Source organism: Rhea americana, unplaced genomic scaffold (assembly GCF_003343005.1).
Source record: "Rhea americana isolate MKP2758 unplaced genomic scaffold, rheAme1 scaffold_9, whole genome shotgun sequence".
NCBI lineage: Eukaryota > Metazoa > Chordata > Aves > Rheiformes > Rheidae > Rhea > Rhea americana.
In genome coordinates this window covers 1,877,955-1,894,812 of record NW_028187088.1, presented here as the reverse complement: position 1 = coordinate 1,894,812, position 16,858 = coordinate 1,877,955, and the positions used below count along the sequence as shown (strand labels likewise).

The following is a 16,858-nucleotide window of genomic DNA, read 5'->3' as shown; positions in this document are numbered from 1 at the left end:
AGGGATGATTTGTTTTTGTGTTTTTAATTCTGAGTTAATCACCTGGTGATCTACTTCACAAATTTGTTGACCACACCACCACCTAGTGGACACATTGAATGTAAATTCAATCAGATCATTGATTGTAAAGTGTTTCAATTAATTTTCTAAGTGATTACTGTATTTTTTTTCTTTTTTTACTGAAAGGATAGTTATTTGTGACATGATAAATTCTTAAAATATTTCTATTTTACATCCTTTACATCTTTTATTTTAAATCCTTTAAAATATTAATAATTTAGAGAAAAGATGAGGGAAAAGAAATCTAGTGTGTAATTTTCATTATTTCATTTCATACCTCCATCCTGACCTAAGTGAGAGGATTCTAGAAGATTCTACCAGTAAATGAAAATGGCTGTTTCTGAGAGAGACTCTTAGCAGAATTAAAAATCAATTCTTGTGTTGATCTATTCTCAAACCTGGATGAACCTGAMCTTGGCAGAGACTTCATAGTACCTAGGTATTTTTGTATATTCTATGAGTTGTATATGGGTGCAAATCAAGCATCAGGTATTCACAAAGTGAATTAGAATAGGAAGTTTATTTTAATTAAAATTTTAAGGTTTTTTTGACAGTAGTGAGAGAGAAAGYTGTGATGGTAGAGCATGGGACACAGAAGATAAATAATGTGTAGTTCCCAACCAGGAAAGTCCAATAACCATTGCAATAACCATATCCATCAATACCTACCATAATATTCATTGATTTCACATGTGTTCTAAGACTTCATTAATTTAACATTTGTAAATTAATTGCAGATTTTTAGGTAAAAGGATTTCTACATAGTAAATGTGAAGTATTAATACTGGATTTTTTTCCTATTGTTGTTTTTCAGAAATTCCACCCATCTGGCCTTTACTCTGTGTCATATATTGTCACCAGATAGCTTGTTCTGCTATTTTTGGATGAATTTGCACAAATAAGGGAACCCAAATGCATGAGCTTTTGAATGATTGTAGAAGAATCAGGAAAACTATGAAGATCTTTGTTAATTAATGTTTCTCTTCTTAGAGAAACAGAGTAAGGTAGACAGAAATAGGGGAAAGCCTTCTCCCCATCTCGAGAAGACTTATTTGAATGTTCTGTAGTTTCATGATTACGGAACTCCTCCTGCCTCCCAGTTTAGCTTCACGCTGTTTGTGCAGTGGGTTGGGGATTTGGGTGTTTTTGTTTTTGTTTTTGTTTTGTTTTTTGTTGTTGTTGTCTTGTGAAAACCTAAGTCAGGATAGCAAGGATGAGCTTGTTCTGTTTAGATTACTAGTTTTGCTGAGGGGAGAGAAAGCAGTAACTCATTCACTCATTCAGTTGCATATGAGATCTCAAGAGTGACTTTTTTTTTTTTTTAATGAATTGACCCTAAGCAAGGCAAGCAGGATCCAGTCTTAGGATGCTTTTTTTGAACTGTTTCTCTTACTCCTTAAAATTGTGAAAGAAAAATACTTGTAGTGCTAGGAGCTTGTAACTATTTCTCATATGATTTTTTCCTCTTATTTTAGTGTTTCCCTAGGATCGTAATGCTTCAAATGACTCAGTGGTTTCTGAGAAAGGTTACTACTGATCATGAGCAATTCAGACTGTTAGTTCCCCTTCATGTCGACATACTGATGGCTGGGAAACTGCAACTCCATTGGCCCTTTTGTACTGATCTTTTCTGGGTAGTAGTAATGGCAAAGGCCATACTTTTTCACAGAAAAGCTCATAGATGATATTAGATGGCGTAAAAACAGTCTCTTCGCAAATAGGAATGAAACTTCAGTAATCTCCAGAGTGACAGGTTTCATTCAGTTTCACTGAGATTTTTCAAGTTGGAGCAAAAAGCTAGTGGTTATTAGGCGAAACTATCAACACATTAACCAGAAATTTCAGTTCAGCAAAGTCTTTCAAGCTCTCTGTGTCTCCTGAAGCTGCATTAGCCCTCAGAGTCCGTCATCTGGCTAGAAAAAAAAGAAATCATTAAGTAGACATGTGATCTAAAATACAGTTTACATCTCCTTCCCTTCTCACATGAGAAGGAGGCATTGCCCTTTGCCTCTTCTTTGATCTATTTTGCTTAAGCAGTGAATACCCAAACTGACATGCTGCACTGAGAAACTGCTTATACACAGACAAATTGGAGTGTAATTCTGCTGTTTGTGGCATGTAGCTACCTACGTTTGCATCATCCCAGCAGCCATTACACAAGATTCCAGCTATTAGCAAATCACATTATGTAGCTGCCTCCATGCAGCCGGTTAGTTTGGTTAACTCATCAGTCTAGAGCTTTACCAAGAATTATATAGATAAGCAGAGTCTCTTATCACAGAATTCAGACTTTTGACTAGCGGCAAACTTTTCACCTCCATCTTCACATGGTGATAGTGATGACCTGAAGTAAGAAAAGCTGTCTCTCAAAGAAGAGAAAAAAACAGCAATACGTTCAGGGTTATTTTTTATGCTGTAGTATGTGAACCGTTTCCAATAAGCAAATAATTTCAGACTGACATATGGCCTTGCACAGAGCCACTATCTGATTCTACCAATGCCAGGTCTAATTGGTATTGGCCAATTCTAACCGCTAACAGAGCTGACAGTGGTTCCTCACTATTGCTACTACTAGTGGTGGTCCTTGCACAAGAAAAAAAAATAAATAAAAGACTTTGCAGACTCCTGGTATAATTAATTCATACAGTTACAATTCATATCCAGCGTGTCCTTGAGCTAACTTCTGAATTCTCTAAAGTTTGAAATTATTTGAGAAGGTTAAAATAATACACAGGTGAATTAACTAGTTGTAAGTGGTGATTGTATGTAAAATTAGAGTTGCTACGTTGCTTGAGGAAATAGGAGGGTATATAAATATTTCCCCTTCTTTGCAGCACTTCGCATTGTCTGTAAAAGCACTCTTCTGCTGCAGTTCCTCTGAAACCAATTTTTCGGAAGCTAATTGTGCAGCATCTGATGTTTGGAGTGAAGTATATCAGTAACTTTTGTTTGTATTCCTATGTTCAGCCTTCTCTTGGAGTGAAGAAGCCAACTAAAGCCCTACTGTATGTCATACTGAGTCCTGTGGGCCCTTACTTTGCAAGTGGAAGTTTTAATCCAATATCCTTATGGGCAGATCCAAAATATGTAAGAGCCTGGAAAGGAGGAACAGGAGACTGCAAACTGGGAGGGTAGGAAAACTTGATTCTGCATTTCTTATGGAACTCACCAAAGAGATTTTTTTTTTGCTTTAGTAAAGTGTCTAATCCAGCATAAGATGTAAAGGTATTACATGTAGCAATTGAGCAAACAGTGTACTATAACAAAGATTTCAAAATTGTGCTTTGTGAATGTGTATACAATTCAGATGCCTGTTTCTGTTTGGATAGTACTACCAAGTGAGCTATTTGGAGAGAGATTTCTGCAGTATCTCAAGCCAGAGAACTAGAGCTGGGTGGTTTCTGTATAATACTTTAGCCATTCCCCTTGCAGAAGTTGACACTATCGCTTCTGTGATGCAGCATTCCGTAGAGTGGCCTGCTGCCCACTGGGCAGTGCACTGCATTGACTGCTAAACTTTCTTAGCAGACTGTCCTGAGGAACATGAATGTTCCAGGGAAAGCATTAGACRATTACCTACGTGGACTTGACCATAATCTGTATTCTGTTGAATCAGGCAGAAGCCCTGGTTAGACAGAAAAACAATTGTTCATGTCCAAGTACTTGAGATGTTGTCAGAATGAAGCTGCTTAGGATTTGATTGGAACAAGCAGCTTTGGTATGGCCAAGCAAGTGACTAGATTATACATACCTGGTCTATGGTTTAAACAAAGCTTACTGCTTCTACCTAAGAGTTTCTTTTGTAGGCATGAAGTTATCAGTCAAGTGCTGTTCAACCGAGCTAGTAGAATAATAAAATGGCAAAAAAACCCACGCCTTTTCTTCACTGAGTCTGATGTTTTGAGACTTCTACTCTCTACTTGTGGGATTTGTTTGGTTTTACAAATACAATAATTGTTTCCTATGCATGCTTCATATTTAAGCTGTGAAGAAAGGAATACTTCAGAGTTACTACAAACTTTATTTGAAATTGTGGCCTGGAAGTGAGAGCTTAATTTTGGTGTGGTCAGCAATGGAACTGCTGACTTGGAATTTTGATGGTTGTTGAACATCAGGAGCAGAAGGACTTTTTCCCCCTAGAGAGGCTACAGAGTAAACACATTATTTAGTTGGGTTCACCCTTTAGGCAGCATTTTAGGGAAACAGTTGCTACTCAAGGATATGGAGTTCATTGAGGTCCATCTGCAATGGGAGAGCTACTAGTTCTGCAAATGTCATTTACTAGAAAAGAAATCACTGGTGATTTTGTATTCCAAGAAGTTTATCTACCTATCTGTTCATCTGACCTATATAATATGAGGTAGATAGTTTTGTTCTGCTTTTCTAAAGCCATGGGATAGATGGGAATTGATGCACTCTCTCCAGGATTCCAACTGCTAAATATACTTAAAACCAAAAACTTTCCTAAAGTGTTTAGTTGCAATAAAAAGAACATCAAAAAAAAATGGGACAGAAGATATTTTTAATCCACCATTTGGGTGGATATGGTTGAGCTGTTGATGCTGTCAAAATTTCAGGCTAGTAGATACAAAATGATCTAGTAAAATTCTAGTAAAATAAAATGAGAATATCTCAGGGACAAGCAGTGACTGTGCAGACTGCTTGCTCATAAGCCGGAGATGCTTTTGTGCACTGAATCTTACGCAGAAATGAGAAAATGAAAATGTGTTGTGGAAAGAAAATATCCAGCCAGATACTCATACCTGTTTGGTTTTTGCTTTTGTTTCTGCAAGGAATTATGGTTCTTCTATTTATGCCCAGCGAGAAGCCTTGGAATTAGGTTGCCAACAGGTTCTGTGGCTCTATGGAGAAGATCATCAAATAACTGAAGTTGGAACAATGAATCTGTTTCTCTACTGGATAAATGAAGATGGAGGTATAGTAACACAAAACATGAAGACTCTAACAGTTAGATAGTTAGATAGTTGGGACAGGTCCAGTTTAGACCTAGGAGTGCTGGTGGATGACAGATTGACCATGAGCCAGCAATGTGCCCTTGTAATCAAGAAAGCCAATGGTATCCTGGGGTGCATTAGGAAGAGTGTTGCCAGCAGGTGAAGGGAGGTGATCGTGCCCCTCTCCTCAGCCCTGGTGAGGCCTCATCTTGAGTCCTGTGTCCGGTTCTGGGCTCCCCAGGACAAGAGAGACATGGAGCTACTGGAGAGAGTCCAGCCAAGGGCTATGAAGATGATCAGAGGGCTGGAGCATCTGCCCTATGAGGAACGGCTGCRAGAGCTGGGCCTCTTCAGCCTGGGGAAGAGAAGACTGAGGGGGGATCTTATCAATGTGTACAAGTACCTGAAGGGAGGGTGTCAAGGGGACGGGGACAAACTCTTTTCAGTTGCCCWGTGTGACAGGACAAGAGGCAATGGGCAGAAATTGAAGCACAGGAAGTTCTGCCTGACCGTGAGGGGGAATTTCTTCMCTGTGAGAGTGACGGAGCAMTRGAGCAGGTTGCCCAGAGAGGTTGTGGAGTCTCCTTCTCTGGAGATCTTCAAGGCCCACCTGGACGCAACCCTGTCTAACATGCTCTAGGTGACCCTGCTGAGTGGGGAGGTTGGACTAGATGATCTCCAGAGGTCCCTTCCAACCTTACTGATTCTATGATTCTGTGACAACAAAGCAGGTGTTCGTGTTTTATGAATGAGGCCTCTAGAAGCTACATTGTGGTCCAAAGAATGACAACTAGCATTGCTTTTACTTTTCATGTTAGTAGGATATAATCCACAGGTACTTCTGCTCATAATCCACAAAATGATTATTAGGGTGCAGATCATAAACTTCAATTAAAGATAGTTATTTAACGAAGGGAAAGCCTCTTCACGTTTGAAAACTAGTAGGTGACTATTTGTCATGCCATTCTAGAAGAGGAGACCCTGGAGCAGCTGTGTGCACTGCCTGCCCATAACGTGCTAATCTGCAGGGCCAGTCCACATGCTTACATGGATAGGGTCTGGCAATGTAAGGGTTCACACTGTATGTTTGCTGTCAACTCTGGCAGCACCTTTGGTCTGGAGGGAAGCATTGGGTCAGAACAGTACAGAGGTACTAAAGACACCTTATGGCTGTGTAACTTCACGCTCTGTGGCTTTGAGCATGGGTGGTTCCCATCATCACTTTCCTACAGGCCATATGTTCCTGAAATGTGACCAAAAGTATTTCAGCATCCAACTGATGAAGCAGTCAGCTCTTCCTTTGAAGGATTTGAAGTCCTGTCCAATGGAGGGAGAGGAGAACACATCAGTCAGCCTTCCATATCACTTATGCTGACATGRTGCTTTGAAGATACACTATCCTTTTTAAAGCTAATTTTTCCTCCTTGGACCTGCAGTCATCTATGATCATATATATGTTGCGTGGAAAACAATCTAGTTAATGAGCAGCCAGCTAGTTAAGCTTCTCAGAAACACCCTAGGGACCTGCAAATACACRATAATTAAGAAGTGATAGCTGCATTTAAGTAATGATTCAGAAGAGTACATGGGTTTGCGTCCTTACAGAATTGAGCCAATGTATATGGAAGTGAATGGAAGGATGTTCCCTGACTTTCATGAGTGCTGGCCCACACACAGCACTCTGTAAAAATTAAGTGTTGTTGACTTGTGTATGGCAGAGAATGCAGAGTTCAGACTGATGATTTAATCATAGTGCCATAGGTAGGCTTGAAAATTGGCATTTTTCTTACAGTGCTTAGCTGCAGTACAGTGGCAGCATTCTGTGGGAACAGCAGTGTGCTTTGGATGTGTTTATATTCAGGGCACAGTAATGGGAGTCCAGATACTTGATTCCTGTTTTCAGTTTCATTTCTTGTTCTTGTGTGAAATCTTTACTGCTTCTGCAAAATCAGCGATGATAATTCTTCAGTGTGGAGTGAGTCTTTGAAGTTCCATGAATGAAACTATAAATATGAAAAATGTTATTGTTGTTGCAGCAGCAATGGATTTGTCAGTGTAGCTAGATGGACAAATTTACTCCTTCTGTAACTTTACTAGAGAGACATGAAAATAGATTTTGGTTCCTTCTGCCCAGGGAAAGGACACTGAAGGGGGGACATAATTGGAATTCAGTGTTCTCATTGTACTTAAACCAGGAATATACTGGAATTGTCCAGCTGCAGCACCATACTGTTCCAAAGATCTGCCAATCACTGTGTTACCAGTGCACTATTGAATAGTACTATTGTGAGGTGGCGGTAGCAAACAACTTGTAATTCATGCCACCCAAGCTACTGTATACTGATAGACCTGCTGTTTCACACGACATAGTCATTAGCATCACTGGAGCGCTCTGTTATCTCCCAGTGTATTGGTTAATGCTCAGTTTGTGGTCACTTTGGTTAAGAATTGCTCTTGTTACCAAGAAGGTTAAACATGTGCCATCACATACCTGCCTATGGCCTTACAGTAGGATTTAGAATGTGCTTGCCATTATATTCTGCCATTTCACAAAGGATACTTAGGCTATGCTTTTGTTTTGTTTTGTTAGGGAAATACTGTAGCTGAGAGTGATCTAACATAGAAATAGTGAGGCAGAAATTGCAGATCATAATAAAAAGGAAAATGTCCTTCTTTGTGTGTTCAGAGGTCGCTGCAGAGCGCTATGTGAACATGCTCTACTTGGTTTATAACAAACCAGAGACACAACTCAGTGAAGTCTAGACTAACGGACATTCATGCTTCCAGTGACAAAAAATTTCTCCTAAAAGCCTATATATCATAAGCATCATGACTAAACATGTCATGTTTTTGTCTTGGACAGCAGAAGAAACCTGGAAATATATCTTGTTTCTAATGTTGAGGAGGGAGTTAAGGAGGAAACTACTCATTCTGTGGTAAACTGATAGGACATGCTATATGCTAGGCTTTTATCCCTGCTGCTGCTCTGGCTGAGAATTATGATATGGCCAAATCTGGATCACTGCTGTTGCATAAGTAAAGGAGGGTGGTATTTCATTCATGAAATGCTATTTTCAAAAGTGCAAATCTGGAGAGTGACAAATGGTAGGAGTGGTTTATGTTCACAAAGTGAAAATTTTTATCACCCTGAAGTCCCTTCCACCTGCCTCTTTAGAGTACGTAACAATCCCAAGAGGCTGTTAACATTGAAACCCTTGTTTCCTTTAATAATGTCTGTTCTTGTGCATAGAATATAGACTTGACTTTGTGGAAAGCCTTAAAATTTAAACATATGGCCAACTTGAAAGTTGTTAACTATGAAATCTGTGTGTATTTTCCAAAAATTCAGTGTCTTGAGAGTGATTTGGAACCATCTGGGCTCTGTTTCTTGCTTTACTCTTAAGGCATTTTGAATACCCCACAGGCATTAGTTAATATTTGCATGCTGTTATTAAAATGGGAATTAATAGTGCCCATTTCCAAACAGCTTACATAAGGTTAAATACTTGAAAAACTTCTTTCAGGTAAATGTCAGGCAAGTAGGCAAAATGTTCTGGAGACGAAGGATCATTTGTGGTGTGGGAGTATGTTGTACAGGTAGACTACAAGTAAAATACTGATTGCACCTTATGTTGTAACAGAAACTGGTAGCAAGAGCATGGAAGGGGAGCAGCAGATGAATGAGGTGACAAAAGAAGGAAGGGAGGGAAAACTAATTGAGCAAAGTAAATTGGAAAAAAAGGCAAAGACTGAGGGTGATTGCATGAGGAAAAGGTAAGAAGAAAAGTCTGAGGGAAGAAATGAGGAGAAAGAGATAAAAAGGAGCATAACAAACTGGGAGAGGAAGTCAGATATAATGGTTTCCTGGGTTCTCCTTGGTCCTGAAATTTATTTATGTCTGTTACCATTTTTGTAAAATATATTTTGGTGAATTTTTCAGCATTGTTATAATCTGACAAGTGCTGAAGGCATCCCATCGGTGAAATGTTATCTGCTGTGTGTTCATAAATAGAGGTGTACAAAAACAGAGGCTTAGTAAAATGCAAAACCTCATTCGAACAATTCCTTAAAAGTCTCTCAGAGAGTCTGATTGTTAGGACATGCCTGTACAGTACCTGGTGCAATTGGCATTGGATTGAAGGTGCCTTAATAAATAATAACAGTAATCAAGTGAAGAGAATCCCTGAAATTTTCTTTCAAATGTTTTTTCCTCCTCTTTGCTACTATAAAAGCTAGGGCTCTTAGCCTATCAAAATAGCTCAGAAGGCAATTGGAATCTGTGAGCTCACAGTCTGCTTTCCTGGAGATGGACACACTGATGTCGTATGGAGCCAGGTTTGGCATCAGTTCACAAAGGGAATGAGCTTGCTGGCATGCTGTGTTGTATAGCATTATCATCTCTGCCGGGTACCAAGGGGAGCAGATGTTCTTTAGGTGGCCCCAGGCTGGTAAGCATCATATGTACATTTGACAAAATTCTGCAACAGCAGGCTGTTTAAAACATGTTGAGACTCCTAYGTTCTGTCTACTCAATGCTGTTTGGCATCCGGTCTGGCCTGGCACCTTTTCAAAGTATCCCAAAGCAGTTAATACATGTTGTTGAGCTTAAACAGGTCCAGGCCAATATTTGTGGCAAAATCACCAGAGAAAATAGTATCCAGTACATTGTCACAAACTGTGGTATTAAAGCCCACATTATTTCAAGTTTTCTGTTAAAAGAAGGAGAGTACCCATATATGACTGAGTCTAAGCGGTCCAAAGTTAGCAAATGCAGAACACCAGGTTTTCAGTGTTCAGAATCAGGTGGGACCTGAGACTCATGAAAGTTTTTAAGTCCTCTTCTTCTGATAGTTGTGCCAGAACTAAGACCAGACAGGCTTCACAATTGGGAATRAAGAGCTTCGTGTTTGATGCTAGACAGACTCCAAAAAAGAAAAGCTGTTGTTCTGACTGTATGAGAAAGAAGTAGATTGCTGTGCTTAGAAATCTATGGTAGGTTCAGGAATAGCCACTTCTGGTTAGTCAACCCTAAGCAGAATAGATATAGGCTGTTTCAGATGTTTCTGCTGTAGGAGATGTAATGAACRGTTTCCATTCATTATCCTCATTTTCCTCCATATAACTGCAGCTCTGAAAGTCCTCTCTTGCTGAGCTGGAGAGAGCCCATGCTGTCATTAGAATGGGGCTGTGTATGTGCTGGCCGGCAGGCAGTGTTTGTGCACTGATTATCTAGTTGACTGTTGTCATGGAGTGTTGAGCAGCTAAGTTCAGCCTGCTCTCTCTCCGTGCAAGGGTAAATAGCATGTTTCTGTCTTCTATCCAGCTGCCGATTTTCACAAGACTTACAGAAACTTTCTTGAGACWACTTACTCCTTTGGGACTGTGGGTTCAGTGATCATTTGTAAGGAGGGATAAGAGGAACAGAATGACAGCATGAACATATGTATCTTGTTCTTTTATGTCACCTAGTTAAAAACAAATCAAAAACCACGATGGTTTATGGATTTAATGAGCAGGATAATATCTTTTTAAGATCAACAAAGATAATAGATTCTTACTGGAAAGAGAAAAGAGCAAAAAATGTGAAGAAAATGACTGAAAGACTCGCTGACTTTGGATGCCTTTACCTCTTAGTGAAAATCTGGAACTGGCTTAAAGAGCCTGGTTGCCAGAAAGAGTAAATGTTAAATTTTCTCTGATAATGGAAACGACTGTGTGTGCTATGCAATGCATGCTTTAAGGTGGTTTAAGATGAAGACATCTAACCTCAGAGTTGCTGATTTATTGAAAAGGTCAGATAGAAGAAGAAAGACTTTCTTCTTATAACTTTCTTCTGTGTTGTGATTTAATCATTTACCAAGTATGAATTACCATTTGTCTACTGTTCCATTAGTTATGTTATATAAACACTTACCTAGTATTATTTTTTAAAAAAACAATCAAACAAACACTGGCTGACAAAATCAATCTTATCATTAGATAGACTATTTGAATTGTGGGTGATTTTGGAGTTTTATTAAGGCTGTTGTTTTGGAGCAAGGAGAAAATGAGAAAAAAGCTTGTCTAGAATAAGGCAAATGATCATGAAGCAGGTATCCTTTTCAAGGTGCCCATTTGGCAAAGTTTTCACATCTGTTTTGCTTGTTTACAGTAAATGAGCCTCAAAATTCCTGGCAAACRTTTCATATTAATGCTAGGAGGTAGGTATACTACTCTATATATCTAAGTTAGTAAAGCACTTCAGACAAATTCTTTTTCTGTCCTGACATTGTAAGGGATAGCTTTCCTTTACGGCTCTCWATTATGAATTTGAAGATTGAGCCATTTAGTAGTTCCCTGTAGTTACACAGTGAATTCGTAATATAATTGGGAATAAAACCTAGTATTAGGTTTGAAACGTGTTTATTAATGTATTAAATCTATTTCTTCCTCATCCATTCAGGTGTACTCAGAATGTTCCAAACACTCGAAATCTTAATGGAATTGAATATGTGCAATTTGCAGAACTCTAACAAGTGTTGCATCTCATAGTAGGGAACATTTCTGATACCATTTAACTCCTTTTTGATTTTCATGTTAGTTAACAACAACAACAAAAAWCTTAGGTTTTTATTCATCTTGCATTTGACAGAAGATGAACTGGCAACCCCACCTTTAGATGGCATCATACTTCCAGGAGTGACAAGACAAAGCATTTTGGATCTGGCATGCAACTGGGTGAGTGTTTTGACCTTGGTAACAACAGTTGTATTATAAGCATTTATGAAAGTAAGTCATCCCTGGTGTACAATAGCTTGAAGTTCAACTGATCTGGAAAGAAATCTCTTCAACTAAATGAGAACTAAGGGAGCATGTTAATTCATAGATACTCAGCAATGTCATCAAAAATACATACCTGTCACCCAGAACAATACCAAGCTTGTTTATGTAGATCTGTACAGTATTTAATATGAAAATTCTCATCAAATTAGTATTGTTAAATTCTATTTTCCACTGGTACCAACAACACAAAGTAAGGAAACAAACAATTACCATGCATGACCACAACTATACTTTAGTCATAATTTCCCTATTTCTCCACTCAGTTCTCATGGTTCCATCCTTATTTCGTAACAACTAGCATGTAGCCTAAAATCCAGTCAGAGTTTTAGTCTTCTGTCTGCATGCAGATTCCAGTTCTGTAATGTATCCATAGAAGCACTTACTTGGGCCCTTGAAAGGACTACCTCGTATCTTGAAATGTGGGGAATTGTTCACTCTGCCTGTACAGCATTCAAAGGTTTGATTGCAGCTTGGATAAGAATACCACACTGCCAAAAGTACACCTAGCCCGGGATCCTGTCTCCTGCTTCTGGCCAGGCTGATGCTTAGGGAGGAGTAAGGCAAGCTTGTGTGATCTTTTCCCCAGTATTCATTCAGCTTCCAGCCGCCTATAGCTGAAAGACATCCTGAAGTAGAATTCACAATTACATCACTTGAATCCAACTGGTAGTAAAAAGAGCTATACATGAGCCTCAGTGGAGTACACACGACATCATATCTGCTTTAGAGGAAAGACAGATATTCCCAAATGCTAGGGTTTCTTAGCAAGATACCAGATATCAGACTCTCACCTCTCTATTCTTCCTCTTGAATAAATTTTTCTACTCTTACAAAGGTTATTCTGTTTTTCCTGACCTCCAYCACCTTATTTATCTGAAACCCTTGCTTGCTCAGCGTTTCTGCGTGTCCAGAACTAACCATATTCTCTGCTCTCTTGAGAACCTCTGATCCATATTAAAAAGCTGGTTTATAATACAAGGGCTAAGTTTTAGTTTGGCTTGATAGGACAGTGAAGTCCACATAAATTTGTGTAATGAAAATGTAAAAATTAGATGTTTATATTTGTTCTTGAAACATCTCCCCTCAGTCAGCTGCTRTGCATTCACCATATAGAGAAGGTAAAATCCCCTTTGTTATGACTGTGTTCRGTGTGGATTGCTTTACTCACACCTGAAGTACAGTTAACTTTTGTATTTAACAGTTGTGTGCAGGCTGGAGTGAGAGATCTCGGGGGGGGATTAAAGAAACGTACAGGACCTGATCGACATTGCATGTGTAATTAAGAGAATATGTTTTGCCTAGGAGTTGCCAGAGAATTGAATGTAAAGAGCTCTCGTACAAAATGGAATCATTTTTGTACAAACTTCAGTATGCTAGTGTAGTAGTCAGACTCTGTGTCACATAATAAATTCTACTGTGTTATTCTGTAATACAGTATTGAGGTTCACTACCAAAATGGAGAAAAGAATGCCACATAATCAGTAATCAGCATTATATCTGACAAATCCTTGGTTTTCCTTGAAGGTCAATCTTTTGATTAGGGTTTATTTTGCATGATACTGTGAGGTTTGAAAAGATTATAGCCCAAATTTGGCTGTTTGCAGCTGGACTAATTAAAAATACTATATAGTTCTATTAAAGATGTTTAAACTATGTTAAAAAAAACAGCAGTTTTTATATTCTTGTATATTGTAAGAATATTGTTTATTCTTACAGTTTTTGTATTTGATTCTTTCTGGGTAGGGGGAATTTAAAGTATCTGAGCGATACATTACCATGAGTGACCTGACAGCTGCTTTGGAAGAGAACAGAGTGAAGGAGATGTTTGGTGCTGGAACAGCTTGTGTCGTATGTCCYATCTCTAAGATATTATATAAGGGCAAGGTAGGAAAATGTTTCTTACTCTTCTTTTCAGAATATTCTTAAAGTTAATTGTAWCTGGAGAAAAAAGAACATGTGAGCTAGAAAAGGAATCCCTGCGCTTTGAGGGTCATTATGCTGCTTGAGGGTCCTGGAGGGGTGAACAGTGTCAGTATGTTGTCTGCTAAGTGAGTTACCAGTATGTTGTTGGAAGAAAAATTTGCCTCATCTTTCGTATTTCGTTAAAACTTACAAAATCACAATTCCTGAAAGCAAAAATACTAGCTCCCTGTCTTTTTTAAGGGAGAAAAAAAAAGGGGGGGGCTGGAGAATGTATTTATTTTATTGATTTTTTTTCAAAAATATAAGTCTTATGAGATAGATGAGGAGAGATTTCTTAGTCACTGCATTCTTTCCTCTAGTTTATCTCTTCTTCTTGACCACTCATTGCAGGGAAGCCAGCTCTGATCAAAGAGCTGTTTCAGAAGGCTGCATAGCAGCTTCCACCTGCTTTACACCATCTGGAAGATTTCTTCTGCACAGGTGGAATTCCACAGGGCATTTCTTCAGCCCATTAAGCCAACTTACTAAACACAAAGTTAATTCAAAAGGCTGGGGAATTACAACTGGATATCTAAATGTGCATTAAATATGACAAGCATAGTAAATGCATGGACTTCTTGAATACTTCTTGAATTAATTAGATTGAATAAATGTATTGATGGTATCATGTACAAGGATAATATGAGAGAAATTAAGGTGCTGAGTATTGATAAATACAATAAATGTACTTTCTGTATTTCTAYACAATATACTCTGAGRTGGAATATTGTATGCTACTGGTATGCTCTTRCCTCTACTATTTACTCTCTGTTTCAGACAAATCTTTTGGAAGGCTTAGATTGGCATTTCTTTAAAAACAGCATAACAATACAACTAATCTAACYTTCTACTCACTTAGCATAAACTTCTGTGAAAAAATGTTACAACAATCCTTGCCTGCATGTAAGGAGRGCTAGAAGGCTTGATTGATATTTATTAGATATTTATTAAAATGCTTGGTGATGCTAAGGTATTTGTACRTACATAAAACTATTATTTCATGGTATGTTATCCTCTCCCTCCTCTCTCTGAATTCAATGTTAGCATTTACATATTCCAACTATGGAGAATGGACCTCAGTTAGCAACCCGTTTCCTGAATAAGCTGAGTGATATCCAGGTAAGATGTTTCCTCTTCTTTAACAAGATAAAATAATTTGAAAAGAGTAATAAAACACTGAAAAAAATTTCAGTAACAGTGCTCTAGACATAGTAATATTGGCATTTGTGTTCGATGTGGTTATTTTAATTTATCAATGCTTTTTTATCGCAAGGAAATATGATACAGAGGGAGGGTGATGCATTTTTTCCCCTGTTTATCTTGCAACCTGAATGAGAGTTGAAGATATTACTATTACCAGTCAAATTCAGTACAGTTATTACAAGTTCCTTTTTAAGGACAAAAGAATAGATGAAGCCTCTTAAAAACCAAAATCACAGATGAATATAGCTAACCACTAAACAGATGTGTAGAGTAGTAGGCACAGACTGGGAACAGCCAACTAACCACTATTTCTGATTCTCAGCACCTTTCCAATTGCATGGTTAGTTCTTGTTCTTGATACAGTTCCTTCCTCTGAGGTTTGCTAAATATTAAAGTCTATTTGGAATATATGCTTGACCTCTGTATCTGGGCTTAGGATCAGTACCATTTCAGTTACCATCAATGGGCAGAACATGATGGCCCTCCTTATTTTAGTTGCTTTTTTTTCTCTGCCTTTTTTTAAGGGTAGTTAATGGTGTGAGGGATTTGGGGATAGGACCCAAATATTGACAAATTACAAGCCCCTTTTATTTAGGATCTGATAGTAGTAGCTGTTTGGCAGTTTCATCATGATTTCTTCAAGTCTGTTAGTTAGTGCTCTACATGCGTAGCTTTTGACTGAAGGAGCTTACTAGATTTGGTGCTAAAAATTTTATCTTCCTGCTGGTAAGCCCGTATGAAACTTCTTGAAATGTTGTGAGGTGACCTGCAGCAGTGGCAACTGTATGAATCCCTTAAAGCAATCAGAACTTTTTAAGAAAGAGTCTTTAAAATGTATTTTTTTCTATTCTGCAGACYCTTCACTAATCTATAATAAGAATCTGACACAGAGTTCTTGAACTGAGACCCCAATTAAAAATCACTCATGAATTGTGGTCTATTATCTTTTATTGATCCCATAATGAGCAAGCTGATTTCTGTAATGTGAGATTCCATTCTTATTTGTTCAGTGGGTTCTGCTGTAGTGTAGTCCTAATGAAAACGCAATGAATAGCAATGGATTCATTCTTCATTGCTTAATTCAAATAGGATACACTAGTCTTGGACAAGGGGAAGTCAGGCATTTCAGTGGTCCTTCTGGATTCTTACTTCTCTGCGTATTTCCAGCTTTCACAACCACTGGCCTTCAGCACAACCACTTCTTTAGGATTTTTAACTCAAARAATCCACTAAGGCCAATTGGCTGTTCTTCAGCAGGAGGATGCCATGAGATAATTGTCTCTTGTTCCTTAGAATAATGTTGGCCATTATTGGCTACAACACAAGGAGGAAAGAAGTTCTGGTATTCTGTTACCTTTGTGTTGGTGGCTGGCCCAACTTCCATGGGGACAAAGTGGGACATCCCTCRTGCTACATTTCTCTGGTTTCAGCTGTGCCAACTGTAGTAGTTCAGGATCTGGGCCCTCTCTTCAAATAGCAAGATTGACAGCTGGGAAGAAGTGTAGACATCTTAAATATTTTGTTTATTTGTTGAGATGAGGTAGTGGTTTTATCTTCTCTGTTCCCAAATCATTTACCTGTAATATCTACATCCTCTTGCCTTTTTGGGAATACATAATTGCCTTTCTACATCATGTACAGCAGTTTCATTTCATTTTTTTCATCCCAAAYGGCTGATACATATATCTTGAATCACTGCATGGATCACTTTATTTTTCTTGTTATAATATGACCAGTTTTGTTTCAGGGACAGTCTATACTGATATTTTGCAAATACATTTTTCATTGCGATACATATTAATGATTATAACGCACATTTCAGAAGATCTTACCAGTTTTCTTTTTTCTTTTCTTTT

General features: G+C 38.3%; 1 protein-coding gene across 1 annotated transcript in view; it reads left to right on the top strand.

The window, feature by feature from the left end:
• The window catches only part of BCAT1 (branched chain amino acid transaminase 1), a 71,434-nt gene that overhangs the window by 43,545 nt on the left and 11,031 nt on the right, over nt 1-16,858 (top strand). The window contains exons 6-10 of the mRNA XM_085324098.1: nt 3,028-3,191; nt 4,854-4,996; nt 11,647-11,732; nt 13,581-13,721; nt 14,844-14,918. Of these exons, the coding sequence (XP_085180224.1) occupies nt 3,028-3,191; nt 4,854-4,996; nt 11,647-11,732; nt 13,581-13,721; nt 14,844-14,918 (609 nt within the window). The remainder of the gene's footprint in view (nt 1-3,027; nt 3,192-4,853; nt 4,997-11,646; nt 11,733-13,580; nt 13,722-14,843; nt 14,919-16,858) is intronic.